The sequence below is a fragment of the Austrofundulus limnaeus genome, unplaced genomic scaffold (genome assembly GCF_001266775.1).
Source record: "Austrofundulus limnaeus strain Quisiro unplaced genomic scaffold, Austrofundulus_limnaeus-1.0 Scaffold99, whole genome shotgun sequence".
Lineage (NCBI taxonomy): Eukaryota > Metazoa > Chordata > Actinopteri > Cyprinodontiformes > Rivulidae > Austrofundulus > Austrofundulus limnaeus.
In genome coordinates this window covers 767420-791989 of record NW_013952501.1, presented here as the reverse complement: position 1 = coordinate 791989, position 24570 = coordinate 767420, and the positions used below count along the sequence as shown (strand labels likewise).

The following is a 24570-nucleotide window of genomic DNA, read 5'->3' as shown; positions in this document are numbered from 1 at the left end:
AATGATTTATCTGAACCTATCTTTTTTTCCAGGGTGGATTTTTAAAAACAAGATTTGAGCAGTAGAAGCTTGGAATGATACAAACATTTATTTACTTGAGTCTTTTAATAAGTTGTATAAAGTCCTGACAAAACCAGTGCCTATCAACTATCACAACTTACTGCAGATTGTAATTAGTTTTAACCAGCATAAAAAGGATTTGACCAAACTCAAAAGGCGGCAGGTGGAAGAGCAAATGGAAGCTACAAAGAGCTGCTGGAGCAAGGTCAACAAAAATAAACCCACAAATGATAGGGTCTCTAATAGCAGGGCAGAGTGGGAAACAGGAACTGAGGTAATGATGATGATGATGACAATGATCAAGCAGAGAGAAAAGCAAACAGGGCAAAATTTACACAGAGGAAATTAACCAGCTGAATGAGTCGGTGACTCAGACTGGGTGTGAGGGAAGAGAAGAAAGAAAGCTAGAAACTGATAGAAGTAATAACTAAATCTGTAAACCAAGAGACGTGAGGTATAGCAGCAATATATTGATGTTTCCAGTTCACATCAGATGTTTGTTGGAACTTCCCCAGAGCCACTTTCACCTCAGCCGAGGGAGACAGATCTTACATCCCATAAATACTCACATTTACATACCTTTCTGTGTGACACAATGATCTTAGAATCTGCAGCTGTTCAGAAATTGCTGCTCAGTGTTGAATCAAATCTAAGATTGTCATTTTTCAGATCTGCACTAAACTTCTTGAGCTTTCTCTTTGTGTGTTGGTGTGTAAGTGCTAATAAAAAAAATCTGGCAGAAAGAATCCACCAGCTGTGCGTGAGTCAGAACAGTAGATGCTGAGAAGACAAGCTACTGCTGTACAAAGATAAAAAGGTTCCTGATAAGCACACTGCTTGGAAGTCAAAAGGCATTTGCATTTTTTTTTAAATTTTCAGCACTGTTTCCAGTACAGAGTATGAAAAAAAAAACTCAGTTATTTAAACATTTTCAAATGTATGTATGACTTTCAGACTTCAAAATAACCCTTATAAAGATCAGGGTTCCCACATCTTGGTCAACATCAAATTCAAGGACCTTTCAAGGACTTTCCATCACCAATTTCCTCAAATTAAAGAACCACGTGAGACCACAATGACCTACCGCTACTGCAGGATGTTACCAATAAACAGGTTTAATATCATGTAAATTCAATGAAAACTGAACAGCACAACACATTGTAGAGTCAGAAACAATGACGTCAGTTTACAGTAATCCTGAGTGCAACTAATGTAAAAATATTTTATTTAACTTTATAATTAATTTTTTTAAAAGATGATGAAAATCAGTCGTGAATAGAATTTCAATCCCCAAAAAACTTTCAAGGACAAGTGTAATTTTTGGCTGTTTTCACAGACTTTACAGGGCCTTGAAATAATTTTTTTCTAATTCATAAACTTTCAAGGATTTCAAGGACCTGTAGGATGATCTATGAAGGTGATATGAATCGTGACTTTTAAAACAAATGTAGGCGAATGATGATTATAGATGGCAGTATATGGTCCTGTAACTAATAAAACCATATTTTTGTAAATCAAAGGGTGCAGCTTTGTTAAAAGGGAACGTTTGCGGATCATAAACACATCAACTCCAGCTCTAAATGTCAAAGCTGTGCAAATGAAACCTCTCAGATGATGATGGGAATCAGGAGCGTGGGTCAGTCTTTTCTCTATATTTAAACAGATGACAAAAAGCTGGCGGAGCGTTGCACGTATGAGAATTTAATATGAAGATCCAGCTCTGGCACCTCTGCAGCTCTAATGTCTCATTCACCAGCACCTGTTTAAGGAGTTATTTAAATGAACACGCAGCAAACTCCTGACCTCTAATCCCTTCACCTCTCCTCCACCTGGTGTGTGTGTTTTTAAAAGCCTTCGTTTGAGCAACAGAGGTGTAGCTGTGTCAGGACAGAGACACTCGATAGCATCACATGTCCCATCAAACCCAAAACAAACAGGGTTATTAGATGTGAACCACTGAAAGCAAAATGTCAGTTTGACCTTAAGCCTGTTGCCTTCCCTGTGCCTCACGCGGCGTCACCCAGGCTCACGTAACAAATACCTGCTGCACGCTTTAAATATATTACGGCCTCCGTGAGCTGTGCGGCGTACTGTAAATATCACCCGACGAGGAGAGGCTGCTGTCTTGACTGGTAGACCCAATCTTCTCCTGTTTTTCTTGGCTGAGAGAAAAACGCTTGATGTATCACCCGGGCAGGATGTGAAACTGTGTTACCATGGAGACCACTTCCTGTTGCAACGTGTTTTGCTGTGGAGTTTGTGTACGTGTGTGTTGTTGTTGTAGCCGCCTCTTCAGCCTTGAGAAGAATGCACTGATGATGATGTCAGGCTGACCACCTGTTGCTCCAGTTCTGTGGCGCTGGGCTTAAACACACACACACACACACACACACACACACACACACACACACACACACACACACACACAAAGATTATAAATACAGTGTTTAAATAACACAAGGGGCTTTAAAAAGGGTCACTTATCCAGGGTCAGAAATCACTTACAGTTCTGACTTTGTGCACTGAAACAACTAACTGACCATCAGACAGATAAACATTTTCACTGACGCCAGGCTAGGGTTGGACAAAATTGTAATGTGTGTAGTTAATTGCCAGAAAAACTTAAATTGATTATTTTTTGGCACTTGATGATTAATATGTTTAAAGCCATCAGGCAGGCTGATTGGAGATTTCCCTGGTCAGTTTCCTTGATGCTTCACTCCGCTTCAAATCAGATTCATTTATTGTCATTCACACACAACATCAAGATGCAGTGCAGAATGAAATGCAGTTTAGAACATCTGTCCGGAGAAACACACACATGACAAACATGGGGGGAACGAATGTCCAGGGTCCTTCGCAACTTAGTGCGCTACCTTTGCAGTTTAGAATGCACACACAATAGGAAGGGTGAGTTAAAAAAAGAGCTTTGATCCTGTGTTTTATATAGAAAACACACAAACTTATGCTCAAAAAAACTACTCTGCAAAACAGTGCAATCAGCTAACGAGGGGAGGGTGGTGGGTGGGGGGCAAACACATGGTATGGGGAGGGATGCAGGGCAGACTTCATGCCGGAACCGATCAGAGACCTCCAGAGTCCAAACCAGTGTTGTTATCAGTCAAAGCACAAGTCACTAGAGTTCAGTTCTCTGTTTCCACCCAAAGTGGCCTTCAGACCAATCCAGTGCACGGATGGAACAGGTGGGGATTGGGGGGTCAAGGCTTTCTTCTCACGTGTCATTCCAGGGAGGTTTTATCAGCTTGCGTCCGAGGTCACAGCTGCCGGGATCCAATAATGAACATAATTGTTTAGGGCAAGCAGCCTGTTTTCTCTGCTTTAAGTGTTAACTGCGTCTCTGTGTTGCGAAAAATGCCAATATTCCAGATTTGTTTACCTCGCCTCTACCGTATGAAACGTAACCCAGGTGGACTCACTCCTCACGGGCACGCTGCTGAGCTGTGATCCACGTCAGAACCACATCCAGTCTGCGACTTATATCCCCCAGCATTTGAGTCTGTGCATTTGCAGTACAGGAAATCCCATCCAAGGTCCCTGACAGCTTTTCAGAGGGCCAGACTGCTGTCAGGATCGTTTTCGTTTTCCGATAAACCAGGACACCTCCACAGCCGATCAGCAGGAATCCAATTATCATAAATCTGAATATAAACACATATTCGACGTCTTCAATGGAAAGCGGGGTCAGGCAGACTAGATTCCACCTCCAGGACCCAGAAACTATGCCTGCAGTCACGGTTCCGCTGGGACAGCTGCGCTCCCTTCGCTCCAACCTCAGAGTGGAAAAAATAGTGTTCATTGCATTCAGAGACCAGTTGACCAGATCCATAATTATTTTGTCGTCGAATGATAAGGTAGAAGAAAGGCTTGATCCAGCAGCAAAGCAGGGAAAAAGGGATGTTCGGGAGAGGGAGCAAAAAGCGTCTGACTCCTCTGAAGGCCAAGCAGGAAAAAAAATGACTAACATAAATTTTTTTCAAGTTTTGTAATTTATTTACTATAGCTCTGGTTTTACTTGGCCTGTCAACACAATTTAAAATTTGATGAATTGCCTGAAATCTGTACTTTTGACACAATTTGGAACAGATTTTTACAGTGAGCATATCTTTCCCACTAGAGTGATTTAAACTGGTCATGCGACTGCAGGTGTTCAGAGACTCCAGGGGATTGATCGTCGTCCATCCATACATTATCTTCTGCTTTAACTGAACTCGGGTCACAGGGGCAGCAGCTTGAGCAGGGAAGCCCCCAGCCACCTTTTCCAGCTCTTCTGGGAGGACTACAGGTGTTCCCAGGCTGGGTCTTCCTCAGGGTCTCCTCCCAGTTGAACATGCCTGAAGCACCTCTCTGGGAGGCGTCCAGGAGACATCCTTAGATGCCCAAACCACCTCAACTGGCTCCTCTCGATGTGGAGGAGCAGCGGCTCTACTCTGAGTCTCTCCTGGATAACTGAACTTCTTACCTTATCTCTAAGGGAGAGTCCAGCTACCCTGAGGAGGAAACTCATTTCGACCGCTTGTATCCGTGATCTTGTTCTTTTGGTCACTACCCAAAGTTCATGACCATAGGTGAGGGTAGGAGCATAGACTGATCTGTAAACAGAGAGCTTTGCCTTACAGCTCAACTCCGCCTTCACCACAACGGGCCGGGGCAGAGTCTGCAAAACTGCAGAAGCTGCACCGATCCGTCTATCAATCTCACGCTTCATTCTTCCCTGAACAAGACTCCAAGATACTTGAACTCCTCCACTTGAGGCAGTACTTCACCTCCAACCCGGAGAGAGCAATTAATCGTCATATTAATCGTTATCAGCTAAATACCCCAATTAATCGTTATTATTATTTTTTTGCCAATATCGTCCAACCATATAGGTCACACACAATTATTTTATATTATGCTAACATTTTAAAAGATATTAATGCATTCATGGATGCATTAAAAACTGGGTGACAACCAGCCACGTTATACATTGTGACAAAACTGCATCATTTGAACATGAAGCGTTTTAAATCCACATTACACCCATGTGTGACGTTGCACTCACCTCAAGGTTTTGTATAAGTTTTAATACGTCTCAGTGAATGTCGTTCTTTTACCAAAAGTTTTCTATCCCTGTTGTTTCTGCACCATGAGAGACAAAACTCTGAAGGTCTAGTCACACATTTTGTGTTCATCATCTTGTTGAAGCCATTCTCTTACAGCTTCATTCATTTTTGATGATACGCTTGCTTGCAAACCAAACAGAAATTTGATCAAATCCATTATTTCTTCAATTATTGAAATGTTTTGCATTTAACAGCTGCAGCACAACCCAAAATCAATATCAATCTATCACCAACACGTGGAGAAACTTTGTTTGTTTAAAAAAACTTTACTGAAAAGGTACAATTGAATAAATGTTAGCAGTAATAAAGAGAAGCTTCCTGTTTTTTGTCTCTTGTGGTACGAAGAATAGGAAAAGGATTTACCCTCCGTTGTGTGATGAAAACAAAGTAACCACTGGGTGTCACCACAGAAGCAGAAGTGCAACTTTAGTGTGTAGGGAAACTTTCATTGTATTTTATCTGTGTTGCAGTCTCTGCTTTTACTTTTTGCCATGCCATACACACACACATAGAAGTCACACTACAATAAATATGTCCACGTGTGTGTTCGTAAGTGTGTTGTTAATACAGAGAAAAATGTAAATATTTTATTACATTTTAAAATTACATAAATTTATCTTTGCTGTTTGCTGACGGGTTACTTTAAGTCAACAGTGATCTGAAATTTATTTTATTGTATCTATTGTAGTTGCTATCCTCAAATACCATTTAGTTTTTTATCAGTTCTTCCCTTAAATGAATTATATACTTTATATGTACTATTTTTTTTAGTTGTGGCATGTTATAATCAATCAGTGCAATTTATGCATTTTTTTATTAGCAGTACAAATCTAGATTATTCATCAGCATTATAGTGCTGTACAGAGCTTGTCCAGTGACACTGGATAAAAAAAATGTAGCCATGAGATGATTATTGCTGTCATTCCCATGCACAGATTTGATTTGAATTAAGTGCTTTTTATTTTAATATAGGAATTATAATGACATACTTCAGTCACTTACGTTAGGCATTGTAATTCTCAGCATTATACACTCACCGGCCACTTTATTAGGTACACCACGCTAGTAACGGGTTGGACCCCCTTTTGCCTTCAGAACTGCCTCAATTCTTCGTGGCATAGATTCAACAAGGTTCCTCAGAGATTTTGGTCCATATTGACATGATGGCATCACACAGTTGCCGCAGATTTGTCGGCTGCACATCCATGATGCGAATCTCCCGTTCCACCACATCCCAAAGATGCTCTATTGGATTGAGATCTGGTGACTGTGGAGGCCATTTGAGTACAGTGAACTCATTGTCATGTTCAAGAAACCAGTCTGAGATGATTCCAGCTTTATGACATGGCACATTATCCTGCTGAAAGTAGCCATCAGATGTTGGGTACATTGTGGTCATAAAGGGATGGACATGGTCAGCAACAATACTCAGGTAGGCTGTGGCGTTGCAACGATGCTCAATTGGTACCAAGGGGCCCAAAGAGTGCCAAGAAAAGATTCCCCACACCATGACACCACCACCAGCAGCCTGAACCGTTGATACAAGGCAGGATGGATCCATGTTTTCATGTTGTTGACGCGAAATTCTGACCCTACCATCCGAATGTCGCAGCAGAAGTCGAGACTCATCAGACCAGGCAACGTTTTTCCAATCTTCTCTTGTCCAATTTCGATGAGCTTGTGCAAATTGTAGCCTCAGTTTCCTGTTCTTAGCTGAAAGGAGTGGCACCCGGTGTGGTCTTCTGCTGCTGAAGCCCATCTGCCTCAAAGTTCGACGTACTGTGCGTTCAGAGATGCTCTTCTGCCTACCTTGGTTGTAACGGGTGATTATTTGAGTCACTGTTGCCTTTCTATCAGCTCGAACCAGTCTGCCCATTCTCCTCTGACCTCTGGCATCAACAAGGCATTTCCGCCCACAGGACTGCCGCTCACTGGATGTTTTTTCTTTTTCGGACCATTCTCTGTAAACCCTAGAGATGGTTGTGCGTGAAAATCCCAGTAGATCAGCAGTTTCTGAAATACTCAGACCAGCCCTTCTGGCACCAACAACCATGCCACGTTCAAAGGCACTCAAATCACCTTTCTTCCCCATACTGATGCTCGGTTTGAACTGCAGGAGATTGTCTTGACCATGTCTACATGCCTAAATGCACTGAGTTGCCGCCATGTGATTGGCTGATTAGAAATTAAGTGTTAACGAGCAGTTGGACAGGTGTACCTAATAAAGTGGCCGGTGAGTGTATGTTGCCACTATAAAACACAAGGGACAACTGGAGTTGTCCAAAAGGCTTGATTTTATGTTTTTGAAGGTCAACACTCAAAACCGGCTCCTCTCACACAGATTTGGCTACAAAAGGAGTCGGAGTGAAGTTGCATTCAGGGACACAGTAAAAAATCTGTTTCTCGACACACACTTAGGGCATTCATTTTCCTCTCATAAGTAGTCTTCTATGAAAGATGAAATGTTTATAGCTATTAACATACACTAAATCACAATAATAGGAATAATAATATTAAGTTAAGGTTAGTCTACCTTTGAACAGTTCAAATTAAAAACAAAGTTTACAAAATCTGACTCCAACGATGTCTGTATTACACTGCACACACTGCTCAGAATTGTCTTTTCTGACAAAATATATTTTCTTTTATCCAGATGATTGTGTACAAGTTGAAAATTAAAAATGGGGGCTAATTACATACGTTTTGTTTATTTTTTAACAATATATAAAATAGGTCAGTGTATTATTAGCTAATTTAATGTACAAACTATTATTCCTGGGATTGAGGACTTCAAAGCACAGATATGTACCTACTTTGTGATCAGAGGACCATGACATTAAATTTTGTTACTTTTGGGCCAAATGTTTACTACTGATGCCTGAATTTATGTCAGTAAAAAGCCTAATGGACATTAATTGCTGCTTAATTGGGTTTGGTTTGCCACAAACCGGAAACACTGTTGTGTTCCCACATGCCAGCAGTGAAATCTGATACAGTTCTCAGGAGGTTAACGGGTAAACATTACCGCCTAAACTTTTGAGCGCTCCAGGACAGGAACTGAGTCCAGCCCAATCTCCAAAGACATTGGAGGGTTGATGTGATCCAATTTTACCAGAGTTCGCGGAAAAAAATCCGGAAGTTACTGGATGTGCTTTCAAAGTAAAACCAGTAAGCGAGTAGCTCCGTTTACTTCAAATGTAAAGGGCGTGGATTTGTTTTACTTTGAAGGTCAAAAGCCGGATATTCCAAAGTTCTGTTGGTTCCAAACTTTACAAACAACCGCATGATCTTCCTCAGTTTTCACGGAGGAAAAACGAACTTTCCACAGAAATGATATTGAAGTTCCCCACTCCGTAACAAATAAGTTACGGATAAGTCACCGCTGACATCTGGGTTTTGTAAAGTTTATGGCGAATGGGATGAAAGCGCGACTCCAGCGACTCAACTTGTTCAACATTAAACAGGAACAGAAAGATGTAAGTGAAGTTATGGACTGTTTAAGTTCCCCTGCCATGCTAAGAGGACAGTTAGCTAACATTACTGGAGCACTTTGTGACCAATAACTACAGTCAAGCTAGCTAAACTTGTTGGAAAGACTTCAACCATGGTTTGACACGGTATTCATACGAAAACAGGGGAAATGTGAGATTTTAAATTGCAATAACCATTTACACTGTGGTGATAATAACAATTTGCTACTTTTACTTGTGGTATGTTTTGCTTTGAGGACCCAGGGTTGTCACTAAGCATACAGCTCATTTTGTTATTGATATGGAGACAACAAAAGGTCCAGTTTGGCTGTGAAATCTTATCACTGGATGCTTGTTGAACTGTTTGTTTTCTAGGCCACTGGGACTTCTGCAGTGAATTGAGCACAACATAGAAAAGTCCTGTAAGCATGTGTGTTTTTCAAACTTAAAAGAAAATATATATATACTTTTACAGCAGCTGTGGAGAGAAATGAGTTTGAGTTCTGGTGAGTTCAGCATTTTTTGTATTAAGTTTTGGGTGTTTGGTAGGGTTAGCAAACAATGTTTCCCTTTTATTTTCTGATCTAATCTTCACTAAAACTGTCATCTGGTCAATTTGTGACACATCTGTTGCAAAAGACATCAACTGAAGAACATCTGTTCAGAGTTGCACTGTATCATTTTAGCTCAGACATTATGTGCACATATCTGCACAAGTCACATTGCTACACATGTGATTTTAAGTAGGAAAAGATAAGTTCACAGTCATGCTATGGTTTTTTTTTTAATATTTCATTGTTTCTGGGTGTAGGATGTCTCAATCTTTTTCTCATTGCTAATCTACAAATGCAATTTGCAACATCCATTTGTATAAACTCAGTTTTCAGCCCTGTTGGATACTTGAAATTTTCTGAACATTTTTTGAAACTTTTACAAAATGTTGACCTTGCATGCATATTTGCTGTACATGTATTAAAATAAATTATATCAAGGCAAAATGTTTGTCTTGTGGGATGAGGGGTTGGACAGGTAAAAAATATAAATAAAACCTAAATGTAATCAACCAGTCTTACAACCTTTAATAAATTAAACACATCAGTGCCACAGATATGCTTTCACTAATAAATCAGCCCAAAATGCAAAAGCAAGGAAATGTTGCAATAATACATATGTTTTATACTGTCCTACTTCTGCTTTAGTGTGTTCATGCTGTTGGTCAGTATAGTTTGTAGTCCAGTTCTTAAACTTTTGAGTAATAAACCAGTTTGATAAGGAAGCTACTGGTTTTGGTTGTTCTGGTGGGTTTTAGGTTGTCGGTTTTGATGCTTGCAAAGCTGCTGTTGTGTTTTCTGATTGAGCTGTTGTACAGCTGAGGACAAAAAAACCCTATATAATAGGATACTGTAGACACCGGCCAAATGTAGGTGTTTGTGTGAGAGAATGGCAGTGAGTCATAGCGATATCATCGCTGACTTTACTGTAACTTGTGCCAGAACTTTACTCCTGGAGCAGGAGGAAGGGTTTTTATTCAACCTATTAGTCATGTTGTCTATAGCCAGCTCATTTCAGCGTTCTGTCTCTAATATGGTTGATTTAATGCACAATGCCACTACCTACAACCACAAATCTATTTTATTTTAATATTTTGACCCCTAGACTTTATAGTTTTTCACTGGGATAAGTGATGACCTTAGTACATTTACATTTTTTTTAAATAACCAAATAATAAACTCCTCACTAAACAAAGGATTTTGTTTAGACCTGAGAAGTTCAATTGACTGCATTTTGATTTTTGCAACCATGACACTTTAAAAAGAAAATCTAGATAATGATTACCCAGAATTGTACAAAGATACTTTGATCTTAACGCTCCTTTTTCCTCATTTAATTCTTCAGTCCTGGACTTTTTCCTTCACTTTATCTCACCTCATGTGACAGATGTGACATGTGACTGAACAGGAGGCATCTTCCTCTTCCTCTCTTTTTAATCTGATTTCTGTTATCTTCATTTCAGTGACATCTCACACTGTCCGTCTCAATGTGAAACTTATTGTTTTCACCCTGCAGACCCCTTTTGTTTTCTTGGCTGCTGTTTTCTGGGGTTTTCTCTGTTTTGTACTGGGCTTGGAATGCTTTGTGTGTGTACAGTACAGTTTATGGATTTTAGATTTGTTTTTAAATTGGCGACATTTTCTGCTTCACGACAGCGCTGCCATTCACCCTATTTTGTGTTTTTTGTTCTCGACTCTTTTAGTAGCCCTTCTCTTCTGATAAATATACATTGAACCTTGAACTTGGCTTTGCTCAAAAAGGCACATGACCGTAGAAAGTGGACAAGGGGGTTTCTAGTAGTTTCGTCATTAATGTTGTTGAGTTTCTTGGCTGTCTGTGTCTTTCGGTTTCAGCGTCATTATCCTGGAAATTCCAGTTTTTTTCTGGCATTTGAAGTCAGACATCCAAGTGAAACACTCCTTTAGGTTTTTGAACCTTATCTGAAAACATTCTACCAAAGGTGAAATGGGATGAAAACTCTTGGGAAAGTTTTATCCTTTTCATTTTGCTTGTTTACTCAGTTGTGATAAAATTAGCTAAAAGAAATGTTTTGGTACTTCTCAGCCTAAGTTTATAATTGATTCTGATATTCCTGTAAATTCAGTGTTTGAATGGAAACTTGGATAGGTAGTTGTTGCTCTTCAAATGTTTGAAAAGAAGAGTGACCGATTGAGTTAATTTACGTATTAAATAATATTAAATAAATAAATTTAATCATTTTCCTCCTAAAAGCTTTTCAGGATGAAAGTAGAAAGTTTCTCAGGACTCAAGTATCGTTTGAGTTTCTTTTTCAAACTTCAGGTAAATATTGTTTAAATGTAAAAGAGGGTCTCAACTCAGAAATAAGGAGTTGACAGATTTATTTATTTGTTTATCTTGTCTTTTTTATGGCACAGTGAAAGTGTGTTGAGGAATCTATGGCTACGTTCACACTGCAGGCAAATCCGACCTAAATCCGAATTTTTTGACCCATCTGACTCATATCCGATTTTTTTATGACAGTCTGAACGAGACAAATCCGATTTTTTTCAAACCCGACCCAGGCCGTTTCAGTATGTGGTTTTAAATCGGATAYATATCTGATGTTTTCAAAGTGACTGCAGTGTGAACGMTCATGTCACATTCATCTGACTTTTTCATCAGTGAGGAGGGGGTGAAGGATCGATAAGACACTAACCTCAAGTCTCGCTGTTTAAATCTGTAGCTCCATGTGTTTACAGCTCCTAAACACAAGTCCAGTTGCTTCATCTTTTTACTTTTCATTTTCCACGTAGATAGTATGATAATAACGATGTCCAGCCTGGGTCGCGGAGAGTATCGATCCTAAAGTTAGCTACTCTGTCGATACTTTTTTCCAGCTCGTAGTTTCGTTAAAAACAAAAAACTTCACTGGAGCATCCCTGTCAGAGGCAGCTTCAGATATAAACACTGAACTAAAGAAGCAGGTCAGATAATTATTTAATTGGCTCTGATTAAACAACAACTTCCGATTCGATGTGCAAAATGTAGCATTCATGCTAAATCTGTAAACAAACAAGCCGGCTGATGAGACGTCACGTCTTTTACTGCGCATGCGTGTCACATCAGCGCTGTGTAGCGTTCACACAGGGGTCTGATGCAGGTCACATTTAAAATGTAATGTGAACGTTCACACAAAAAGATCGGATTTTTTCAAAAAAAATCAGAACTGAGCATTAAGACCTGCAATGTGAACGTAGCCTTTAGGCCTTCGATTCACCTGCAAGAATGAACTTGTTCAAGATGTTTGGAAGACATTGATTATTTTCTTTCCCGCTACATAGTTTGAGAAGTTATAAATCATATTTGTGCTTGTTGTGTCCATGAATTCCAGCAGCTTTAGACTTGTTCCTGTTTGACAGGTGAGAAATATCCTTTGAGATTGAACAGCATTTTTTATCACATTTATTTTGCTCTGTTATCTATATGTGTGTGTGTTCAAAAAAAAAAAAGACTAAAATATATATATAAGACAGTATTTCCCCCACTCCATTAAAAACCACAGAATGAGTGAAACAGTAAGCTGGTGCTGCGGTTCAGTAACGTAATCAAGTGTTGACAGAAATGTGTTTCTGCCTGCTCGCAGGATTGAACAGCAGATTTATTATTTAGGGAATATTGATGATGATGCACAGCAACTTTGTAGTTATTTAAAAACAGTTAACCACAAAGAGCATCGTTAAAGTGAGTTAATTCATTATGTTTTGTAAATGACACAAGGCGTCTGTCACACGTTTAATGTCTCGCTCCACTTCAGCCCTGTCTTGGTTCTGCTTCCCTCTTTTCTGAAAGCTCATGTCATGTTTCACATGAGAGTAAGAAAACAATCCTTTTCTTTTGTAAAATAAACTTCAAATTCCTATTTCTTTTTTTAATTAGTATTGGTGTCTTAGAAAGATGTACAGAAATCACAGCTTTACATTTTATTGTCAAACATATTTATCATGAACTGTTTTAAAAAATAGAAAAAGTCATCATAAATGGATAAAACTTAATATGAGCAGATTTTTTTGTTAAAAGTCATATTATCAGCGTTTGTGTACTTAAAACGACTAAAGTCAGCGTTAGGTGTCTCTGTGATTTTTCTAAGTTAAAAGCTGAAAAGTTTGTGAACAATTGCTCTACAGTGTTGTATTCTTTTTGTCTCACTCACTTATAAAGATGTTCATGATGCTTCAGTCTCTTGCATTCTTTGTTTGACCACTGCAGCTACAGTGTGATCGATAAAGTCACACGTTGCGAGTTTGCTGGAGTAACACCAACTCACGTCCTTTTTTGTGACTGTTTGAATGTTGGTGATTGGTTTGGTAAAACATTGTTTTTTAGGTTTGATAAAACACTGTTTCATAAAAATCTTTTTAATACTGGTTTGCTCAGAATTGATCAAATTTTAAAAGCCGCAATTTACATTTTTGTACAGCTGCATGTGTTTTTATGTGTATCACTGTCACCTTTGACATTTTTTACCTCTTTTGGTAAACACCGAAGAGTGTATTTTATTTCACTAAACTGCTACTTCTCTATTTATGGTGGCATTTATGTAACTTCCGTTCTCTCAGGTTCAGCGTTACAGTAGTTCCACTTGTTTCTGTCTGAGCTGCTCACAGTATTTTTCTGTGTTAACTCATCTGTGAGAGGCGAAGTCTGTGGGTCACTGCTTAGGGTTGTGTCCAAATGCTTTCCTGTCTGAGATCAGCCTCATGTAAATGTTCCACTGTGTTAGATAAAATGTTGCTGCAGCAACTTTGTCAACTTCACCGCACTCCTGAAATGCACAACTTTATCTGTTGCGAGTCGTAGACGAGGGCAGAAGAGTTAAAATGTAAAGAGCACTTTTTGCGGATGACAAAGAAGGACTTGTTTGCTGAAGCACGGAGGGATCTTACTTTCTGACAAACAGTTTAGCAGAACTCATTCCAGGAACAAGTGGAAGTGACGTGCATTGCTCTAGGCATGCACTAAATTCGTTGCTGAAATCTTCACAGATGTTTTTTCTCGATAACGTTTGGAATTGAGCATTGAGCCCTGCAGTGTGAACCTATCCATGGAGGCAGCCGTTCATACTTGCACCCTCACCTAGTGCCAATTTAGAGAAGTCAGTTAACGTAGCATGTGTTTTTGGAAGGAAGGGATCCAGAGAAAACCCATACATGCATGGGGACGTCATGTTAACTCCATACAGGAAAAGGCTCAGCTAGGAATTATGTGACCCTCAACAGTCTGAACAAACTGAGCCACCTTATTGCCTATTTATACAGTCAGATTATAATTTTAGGGGAATTATTTTTAGTGATGTCAAGGAGGTTGAACATAGTTACACTGAGCTGTTTAAAAAGTTTTAAAAAATCACTCAAAAGAGAAAAACTAGGGCTCAAATACTGTAGTTTTACCAAGAACGTAAAACAACTACTCAGTGTTTTGGTTGTTATGTGTCTCTTATTAATGGAAAAAACACAAAATCATGAAAGAAGGTAGAGGAAAAAGCATTGGTTAAATAAATAAACATAACAACTAAAAACTGTTGGTGAGGGTTTAGCGTTAAAAGCTGCAGGGAAATAAAAGGAAAAATTGAGACAATCAGCCTGACAGTCTGTTAGTGGACCGATGGCACTCTGTCATGCCAGCAAGATTAAACCACACTTCAGCCAAGGAGGTGAGAAACACTAAGTCTGGATATGATGTTGTGCCAAACAAGTCTTTGATTGTTGGAGGAGAGGAGATGCATTTCAGTTTGTTTCTTAAAACAACGATTTTAAAAAGCTTTTAATTCCAGCATCAACCCAGGCACCTCCAAACATGGTAGTATTATAAAATGTTTCTGCTTCATTCAGCTTCCAGATGAGAAATAATCGTTTTTAAACAAGACAAGTAACATTTGTTAGAAAAAAAATCTATTATTCCTTGAAGGAAAACAGTCCCATATGCCACACAGTACAGCAGTGGTTCCCAAACTTTTTGTCTTCTGACCCACAAAATATCCATGGCAAAACCTTGTGACCCCAAATATTACTGGTCTGAGTACATGAACTTTGTTAATAACCCTAAAACACAGGCTTTTTGACAATCTAAACAGCTTGTACACAAATATAAATACTTATTTTTTACTTATTTTGGGTTTTTGTAATAATTATAGGGAAAATATTACATCAGCAATTATTTTATTACCCTTTAAATTGATTTCTGGAGATTATCCAAGGTGCTTCATGACCCATAATTGGGTCCCAAGCCCAACTTTGGGAACCAAAGTGCAGTGGTTTCCAAATCTTTTAGCTTTTGACCCACAAAATAGTACAAAACCGTAGCAGAGACCTGTGTCCCCAACTATTTTTGGATGATAAACATTTGTATCAGGTCAACAAAACATGGGCATAGTAACAATATTTTTATACTACATTTATCCATTTTAAACTAACCTCACTCATTTGTAACAACTAAGGCAAAAATGTCATTAATTCAGAAAATCTTTTCAGGACCCCACCTTGATGTTTCGGGACCCCACTTTGGGTCCCGACCCCAACTTTGGGAAACACTGCAGTACAGTATACCAAATGTAAACATCAAGATTTATTTACAATCTGTTAGTTTGTATGGGTCAGTCTGAACAGCTACCAAACACAACTTAAGCTCAATTTGTAAAATGGACTGAGTTGTTGATATTTTTCTGTTTAAGTTTAATTAGCTGTGATTGCCATTCTTAATTTATTATAAACTGATTTCATATGAGTACAGACGAGTCTGTGTGAGTTATAAAAAGTGAAGAGTTGTCACAGCTTCTTAACAACAGAACTAAGAGTTACTGCAAATCTGTCATCGTTATAATGATGGGCAGGTTGTGTAAGCTCAGTTAGCTGCTTATTGTCTGTGTCAGGTTAGTTTTAGTGACTTTCTTATAAGATGTGGCTCATACTTGTGTTTTTCTATTTAAAAGGACCAAATATCTGCTATTTCTGACATAAAACACTTTGATAGGGTAAAGAAGTGACAAAAAATTTTAGCCTATACTTCGTGTTTAATCCTCCCCTGGCCTAACATTTACTTCAGATTTTAGTGCCAGTGAACTCTTGTTATTGTAACTGTGTGGAAAAACAACTTATATCTGGACCTCTGTTGCTGAGGTTATGTGGAGCACACTTGACATAAGTGACATGCCAAAAATAATGTGAAGGATGTAAAACGCATGCCAAATGGAAATAAAGATATGGATTTAAAGAGTTAAAAAAAGAAGAAACTGATCACGCCTCATACCAAACGAGGCATGACCCAGCAGGGCCTGAGTGTGTTTATAAAGTTTAGTTGCTGTTCAGGCATCTCACCCTGATGACATCATGAATGTGGCTCAACCACTGCTTCTGCTCGGCTCGACTACTTCCTGCCTTTTGTTCCTGAGTCCGACGCTGCCGTTGTAGTTTTAGTAAAATGGACCAAAATAGAAGAAGCATTTTTGGCATCCATGTTTTGATGTACTGTCAGCCAGCTGTTTTTTATTTATTTATTTATTTATTTATTTAGATTTGTAGATTAGTATGCTGTTGTTTTGTTGAGTGTGGGGTATATATCTGGCGTGAAAATCCATTCTTTAAATTTTGTTTTTGGCAACCACATGTCTTTCTGCAAATTTAGATTTAATTATTACTTTTAAGAATAATTTCTTGAGTCTTGCAAATGATTCTTGCATCATCCTGAACTGCTGACGTGTGTCATTTTGTTTAGGTGTAAATTGCAAGATGGAGTTAGCTTTTGGAGGTTTTACAGTTTTTGTTTGGGTTGATTTTTAAGAGTTAACATTAGTTAGACAGATGGATTTAAGCAGAAAATGAACTGCCTTTTGCACACTTGTTAGTACATGTTGTGGGTGTTGATGTTTCTCTCTCTCTCTCTCTCTCTCTGAAAAGCTTGGCTTCATAACATCTTCCAGAATCTAACTGGATTTATTTTCTTTGTGCAGTTTTAGCAAAAACAAAAACAAAAAAACACAATAGGTGCTCAGTGTGTTTCTGGACATCGAGGTCAAGAGTTAAAAACAGCAGCTAGTTATAACATCAGAAAAGTGGTGCACAGAGTGAGTGCAGCTGTTAAAAAGTCCACAGTGTTCATTTTAATATTTATCTCTACAACATTCTGGTAATGCATGATTTTAGGCCTCATTTTTGTGCATTAAATCACTGATAGATACAGCTAGATAAAGGTCAAGTCTCAGGACACCAGTGTAATTAATTATTTCAGAAAGGCCTTTTTCATTCTTTAGCACTCAAACAAAAACAAAAAAAAATTGCAAGTAGAAAATGTTTAACTTGCATGCATTAATATTTATCTTAATCCATTGTTACATAAACTTTTCACTGGTGGTCTTTTTCATGTTCCACTGGGTTCTTGTAAGTATATCTTTATTCAACATATTTCAGACCCCACTCACCAGCGTGGCCACTGTTGGACCTGGTTTGTTCTTTGGGCTTGAATGTTAATAATGTGTGTGTTGAGGACTTGCAAATTAGCGACCATTTCGGTGAGTTTTTTGATGTAAATTCTGTCTTGGAGCCCCCTCCCCCCCAGAGAGCAGATTCTGAAACAAGATGCTGTTGTCACTTTTTCTGCCTCTTTTGACCCATATGTCCTGGCTGGTATAAACCAACCAGATGATTTTATCAATTTATTAGACATCACTGTTCAACTGTTTTTAATGACTGTTCTATAACAAACACTAAATCCTCTGCTGTTAAAACACATACTCCTTGGATAAATGAGACCATCCGCTCTGCTAGACGCAACTGTAGGCAGGCAGAGCATCTGTGGAAGTCATCCCGTTTAAGACGCGTCAAAGTGGGCGAGAGGGTGCGCGTGCTATAGGTGACGCAATATATGACGCGCAGTTGGCCCTTTGTGGTGTCCCGTCGCAAGGTCGTGCACCTCCGGATTTTTCAAACTCCGTGGACATCAACAAACAAGATGGACGTGTGCAAGAAGATGTTAAAATGTTGGAAGGACCCTAAATTAAAGCTAAAGTTATCAGGGGAATTGGCATAAAAATCTTAGATTTAAACTTAGATATGTACATTACACTTCTTACATGTTAATAAAAGACAAGAGGTGGAAAGTCATTACTTTTATTTCATCTTTCTTGTTTTCATTCCAGCTTGTTATTGTAAAAAATAAATACTGTCCATATTAAATTCTGCTTCCTAGATAGGGTGAATTTGGCAAAGTGCTTGTGCTTTTACTCCAATACATGTACACCCAAAAACATTACAAAGAAATTTTGAAGTCCGTAAAATTCCACTGACAAATTGAGATTAAACACATCCAGATAGGTGGCGGCAGCATCAAATACTTCCAATGCAATGAACGAACACACCATCTCCTTCTGCGTCGTCGTCTCAATTATATATATATATATATATATATATATATATATATATATATATATATATATATATATATATATATATATATATATATATATATATAAATCACATCACATTGAGTGATTTAGTGATTCATTTTGTATTTAATGAAACTGTTAAACATGACTTTCGGTTTAAAACTGTGTCATTAAAGAATTTCTCACTTTTTTTTTCTTTCAGGTCCCTGAGATCATCAGTACGTTAAGGCAGGCTGGCAAAAGTTCAGCACGCAACAATGACATCACTGTTGATCCCAATAAAACGTCCACTGGAACTGGAGGAGGTGATTCTCCTGAAACATTTGTTTCCTCTTCAACAAACTCCACAGATCCTACCTCTGTTGTGTCTCCAACAACCTTTGCCAAAAAGTTTGAGGTACTGTTTTGTGGCAGAGTGAGTGTTGCCCACAAGAAAGCCCCACCCGCCCTAATAGATGAGTGCATCGAGAAGTTCAGTCAGCTGCATGGCTCCAGGACCACTGATAAAGGAGGAAATAGTGGGGGACTGGTGGATGGGTTGAGGAGGGCTTTAAGCTTCCAGTCCAACGGACTGGGAGGTGGTTCCGTTCGTAATGGTGCAGCAGGGAGCACCACTTCTGGGACACCACCTGTTCTGTTTAAGCGGGACCCCAGCTTCCCCAGTCTACGTGCCCTGGATGAGAACGGTCTCTCGCCGGAGATTTCTAATATCAACACTACAGATTCCCTCTCCTCTTCTACTAAAGTCCAGCCCACCAGCCTGCAGGAGAACCGGACCATGCTGTTCACGGTAACTTTTTCAGTACCACTCCAGCCATGAGCAGATTTTAACATTACTTAAAAAAATAGGAATCATAAATATGGGATATAAGATAAGATATATGGGATATGGGATATTTTGATATGAGTAGTTATAAAAAAGTTTTCAATCACAAATTAAAACTTCAAAATTTATAATTACATTTTCTGTAAACTGAAACAATTTTATTTAATGTTTTGAATTCCTCATACAAAGTTAGGAATAATTATTTATTCATACTGATATTTTGTTGGAAATTGAAAGTTTTGTTTTAATATTATTTTCCAGTGGATTTCCATACAATCTGACTTATTTTCCTCACATGCTGCCCCCTGCTGAGTATTTAGTAGAATGCAGATTTAAGACACTTAGACTCTGTTTTTGTAAATCCTCATGTGGAACAAAATGGAAATGATTTATGCCCACATTATTATTACTTAAAGATAAAGAAATGGTGATTGATGCACTGAGAATTAGCCTGTTATGTATCAGGTTGTCCCGATGAGCTGGATGTGTTCATTTTTCCAAACACAGTGACAACACATACATGTCTGGGTTTAGCTGTGTTCAGATCAGCCTCCTGCGTAAAACAGAAATGAAAAGCTTTTCAAATAGCCTCTTGTTCTTTTCAATCCAGATTTGTGTTTTTTTCTTCTTTTTTTTCATTTCTTTTTCTAATCTCAGCGTAAAACATGTTTGTTATTAGATACTTGGACGGAAACATGATTAAAAATAACATAGACTCAGCAAGAACAAGTGCTGACTGCAGTCCAAAACCACCAAAGCCACTCTCCTCTGATTGTCTTTTATTTGCACTCAGTGGGAATTCACCAGCAGGAGATTATCCTGTTTGTGTTCAGAACAGGAAATGGATCATGATTGGTGCAGGAATCACCAGGGCCTGGTACTGTCCTGCTCAGCAGATACAGACATCTTGTAGCTCATCGTACATCCTGCTGCCACCAGATTGACCTCGTTCATGTGACATCATCCCCTCTGATTTCTTCAGCTGTAAAGACACTAACGAATGGGTTATTTCCTTTAGAAATGATATAGTTGTGTTTTTAGTGAAGGAAAAAAAGAAACACATTTACTGATTTGATATGAAGCAGGAAGTTTTATTATTTTATTGTGAAAATAACGGTAACTCCCCTAATAATGTTGCAACTGGACTATCCCAGAGGCGTATATGGCTTAAAAATAACTCACTTCTAGAGAAAACATTGAAGCTGCCTAAAAAAAGTCCTGAAACTTATTTTTAGACTTTCTTTGTTTTATGGTTCCAAATTTCAGTTCATCATTTATGTAGGGTTTTTAGTGTAAACCACATTTACATGTTTATTTTTTATATAATTAGGATTAAAGCAAAAACCCAAGTTACCTTGTTCAAACATGTGAAGATATTTATAAACCACAGCAGAGCATCATCCCATCTTAACCGTCCTTTGTGTGTTTTTCTTGTTTTTTTAGGTGGGCAAGTCCCAGATCTTCTTGGTCAGTCCAGACACTAAGAAAGTAGCCATAGAAAAGAGCTTCAGAGAAATCTCTTTCTGCTCCCAGGTATGAAGCACTGGATTTCCTAAACAAAGTGTCTCTTTGAGTTTATCTTTAATATGACACATTATTTTTTCCATCTCTTTCCAGGGAATCCATCACGTGGATCACTTTGGCTTCATCTGCCGAGAAACGGATGAAAGTGGAAACTGGCACTTTGTGTGCTACGTCTTCCAGTGTACCGATGAATCATTGGTGAGATGATCCTGAAATTACTTCCTAATACATTTCGTATAGTACACTTGCTTTCCTGTATTAAGGAGGAATGAAGTGACTGTCTGACACTGACATGGCAAAGGATTTCTGCCAAGAAGAAAGGAAGTTGCACCAGAAACGTGCCAAGTTTGTGGGATTATTCTCAAAAAGACTCCCACTGGGCTCTGAAGATTTAAACACGCAAATATCACTCATTTATATATTAAAAAAAAGCTACACAGACACACTGCATCTTGTCTAGAAGATTGCATTTTTTCCTGAATGCATTATAATTTTAGATTTCTCGTGTTTGCCTGGGAAAGCGTGGAGCTTAGGTTTCATTTAGTGTTTAAGATGCAGCGCGGCTCCAAATCACAGAGACGAAGGCTCGGTGCATCTGTTCTCTGACTCACAGCATACCAAATGGTCTCTGTCATTTATTCCTCCTTATATTGGTAATATAGAATTATTTTTAGTGTACTGTAAAAAAAAACACTACTATTAAATGCAAGTTCCTTCACATTTTGTATATACAGTCGTTCTTTTGTTACTGATATGCAGACATTTGAAATGTCCTTCAGTAATTCCGTCTGCAATGACAGAACTGGGTTATGCTAGCATTTTATGTTTGTGAGTAATAAAAACAATTATGACAGCTGAATTTAACGTCTCTGTTTTGCTGTTGCAGGTGGATGAAATCATGCTGACTTTAAAGCAGGCGTTCACTGTGGCGGCCCTGCAGCACAATCAAAAGACTCAGAGCCAGCAGTGTGACAGCTGCCCCATGCAGCAGCTCCACAGGCTGTGTGAGAGAATAGAAGGTAGAGAAAAGTACCTTTATGATACAAGCTGAAAGGGATTTTAAATTGGTTTGGTAATCCTTGCAGTAACTAACATTCAAATTGTAATTTACATAATTTATTAAAATTAACATCTCGTGTTCACAGCTACATTCCCTCAGTTAATGGCTTCACATAAGGCCTAATATCACAAATAAGCTGCTACTGCTGCTCCATGCACCACCCAGAACTTTTAATATATACATTTTTTAACCATTGTAAAAAGGTTTTATCCCATGTGAAGGTAATCTAAAGCATAATTTCCAGCAGATTACAGCGGGTAAAATAAGTATTGAACACGTCACCATTTTTCTCAGTAAATATATTACTAGAGGTGCTAATGACATGAAATTTTCACCAGATGTCGGTAACAACCCAAGTGATCCATACATACAAAGAAATCAAACCATAAATGTCCAGAAATGAAGTTATTTGTAATAATGTGGAATGGCACAGGGAAAAAGTATTGAACACGCTTACTGAAATTTATCTAATACTTTGTACAAAAGCCTTTGTTGTCAATGACAGCTTCAAGACGCCTCCTGTATGGAGAAACTAGTGGCATGCATTGCTCAGGTGTGATTTTGGCCCATTCTTCCACACAAACAGTCTTCAAATCTTGAAGGTTTCGTGGACCTCTTCTATGAACTCTGATCTTTAGTTCTTTCCATAGATTTTCTGTTGGATTCAGGTCAGGTGATTGGCTGGGCCATTCCAGCAGCTTTAGTTTCTTTCTCTGAAACCAACTGAGAGTTTCCTTGACTTTGTGTTTCGGCTCATTGTCTTGCTGAAATGTCCAGCCACGTTTCATCTTCATCATCCTGGTAGATGGAAGCAGATTTTTATCAAGAATGTCTCTGTACATTTTTCCACTCATCCTTCCTTCAATTAGTTGAAGTTTGCCAGTACCATATGCTGAAAAACAGCCCCACACCATGATGTTCCCACCTCCAAACTTCACTGTTGGTATGGTGTTTTTGGGCTGATGTGCAGTGCCATTTGACCTCCAAACATGATGTGTATTCTGGCATCCAAACAGTTCAATGWTGGTCTCATCTGACCAGACTATATTCTCCCAGTATTTCACAGGCTTGTCTAAATGTTGTGCAGCAAACTTTAAAGGAGCTTCAACATGCTGTTTCTTCAGCAGTGGAGTCTTGCGTGGTGAGCGTGCATACAGGCCATGGTGGCTCAGTGCATTACTTATTGTTTTCTTTGAAACAATCGTACCTGCTAATTCCAGGTATTTCTGAAGCTCTCCACAAGTGGTCCTTGGCTCTTGGACAACTCTTCTGATAATTMTTTTCACTCCTCTGTCAGAAATCTTGTGAGGAGCACCTGGTCGTGGTCAGTTTATGGTGAAATAATGTTCTTTCCACTTCTGAATTATGGCYCCAACAGTGCTCACTGGAACCTTCAGAAGTTTAGACATTCTTCTGTAACCGATGCCATCATTATGCTTTGCAACAATAAGGTTGTGAAGGTCTTGAGAGAGCTCTTTACTTTTACCCAACATCAGATGGTTCTTGTGTGATGCCTGATCATCATTTGGGACTGAACCAGCTGATATTAACTTGCACTGACAAGGGGCAGGCTTGCTTTCTAATTACTTAGAGAGTTCAGCTGGTGTCTTGGCTTTCCATGCCTTTTTACACCTCCCTTTCTTCATGTGTTCAATACTTTTTCCCTBTGCCATTCCACAWTATTASAAATAACTTCATTTCTGGACATTTATGGTTTGATTTCTTTGTATGTATGGATCACTTGGGTTGTTACCAACATATGGTGAAAATTTCATGTCATTAGCACCTCTAGTAATATATTTACTGAGAAAAATGGTGACGTGTTCAATACTTATTTTACCCGCTGTATATGCAGCCTTATTATGTGGCCAATAAAACTAAATTCATATGAACCTATAAACATCTTTTTTATGTAGAACAAATCTGAACATTATCTGAGCTTCTTTATCTCATTTTTTTATTATTATTATGTAACTTAATTTTTCAGGTCTGCATCCATCTAAAACAAAACTGGAGCTTCAGAAACACTTGGCCACTTTGGACAATGATGAACAAGCTTCAGTTTTTGAGAACACTATGGTAATGTTTCTGTCTGTCTGTGGGCCTGAATGATAAAGTGAAACTAAAACAAACCAGTCAGACAGCAGTTTCAGTGCACATCTTTATTTAATGAATCACCTCAATACTTCAAGGTTTTATTGCTTCAGCTGGATTATCGTTTACACATTTTTCTCTAAAAACTTTTAAATAGTTCGAAGCACCTTTTATCGTACTTCATAGAAAGTAGCTCTTGTCTTTCTTTTACTCCAGTGAAGTCACATGTTTAAGAGTAATTACATGTTACACAAGTTTAAAAACACAAAAGGAACACAGGTTCACATTTCTGTACGACTCAGCTGACACCTGCTGGGGATGTGTCTGAATTACAACATCCCAACAGAGCTGAAAAACACCTGATTCTGTGGACAGGAACTGTAGTCTGAGTTGTTAAAAATAGAGGAGATTATTTTCCTCTGGCTTTTTACTCAAATCAAATGAAATGTATTTATATAGCACAGTTA

At 38.5% G+C, this 24570-nt stretch overlaps 1 protein-coding gene across 4 annotated transcripts in view; it reads left to right on the top strand.

Moving 5' to 3' along the window:
* Positions 1-24570, top strand: part of tbc1d1 (TBC1 (tre-2/USP6, BUB2, cdc16) domain family, member 1) — a 50857-nt gene that overhangs the window by 2461 nt on the left and 23826 nt on the right. For 3 of the 4 annotated variants that reach the window (XM_014013257.1, XM_014013258.1, XM_014013259.1), the window contains 5 exons: positions 18802-19389; positions 20869-20958; positions 21043-21147; positions 21836-21968; positions 23997-24088. In XM_014013257.1, the coding sequence (XP_013868711.1) occupies positions 18802-19389; positions 20869-20958; positions 21043-21147; positions 21836-21968; positions 23997-24088 (1008 nt within the window). Of the gene's footprint in view, positions 1-8349; positions 8660-18801; positions 19390-20868; positions 20959-21042; positions 21148-21835; positions 21969-23996; positions 24089-24570 lie in introns of those variants that run through there. The other variant, XM_014013260.1, reaches the window with a different exon arrangement.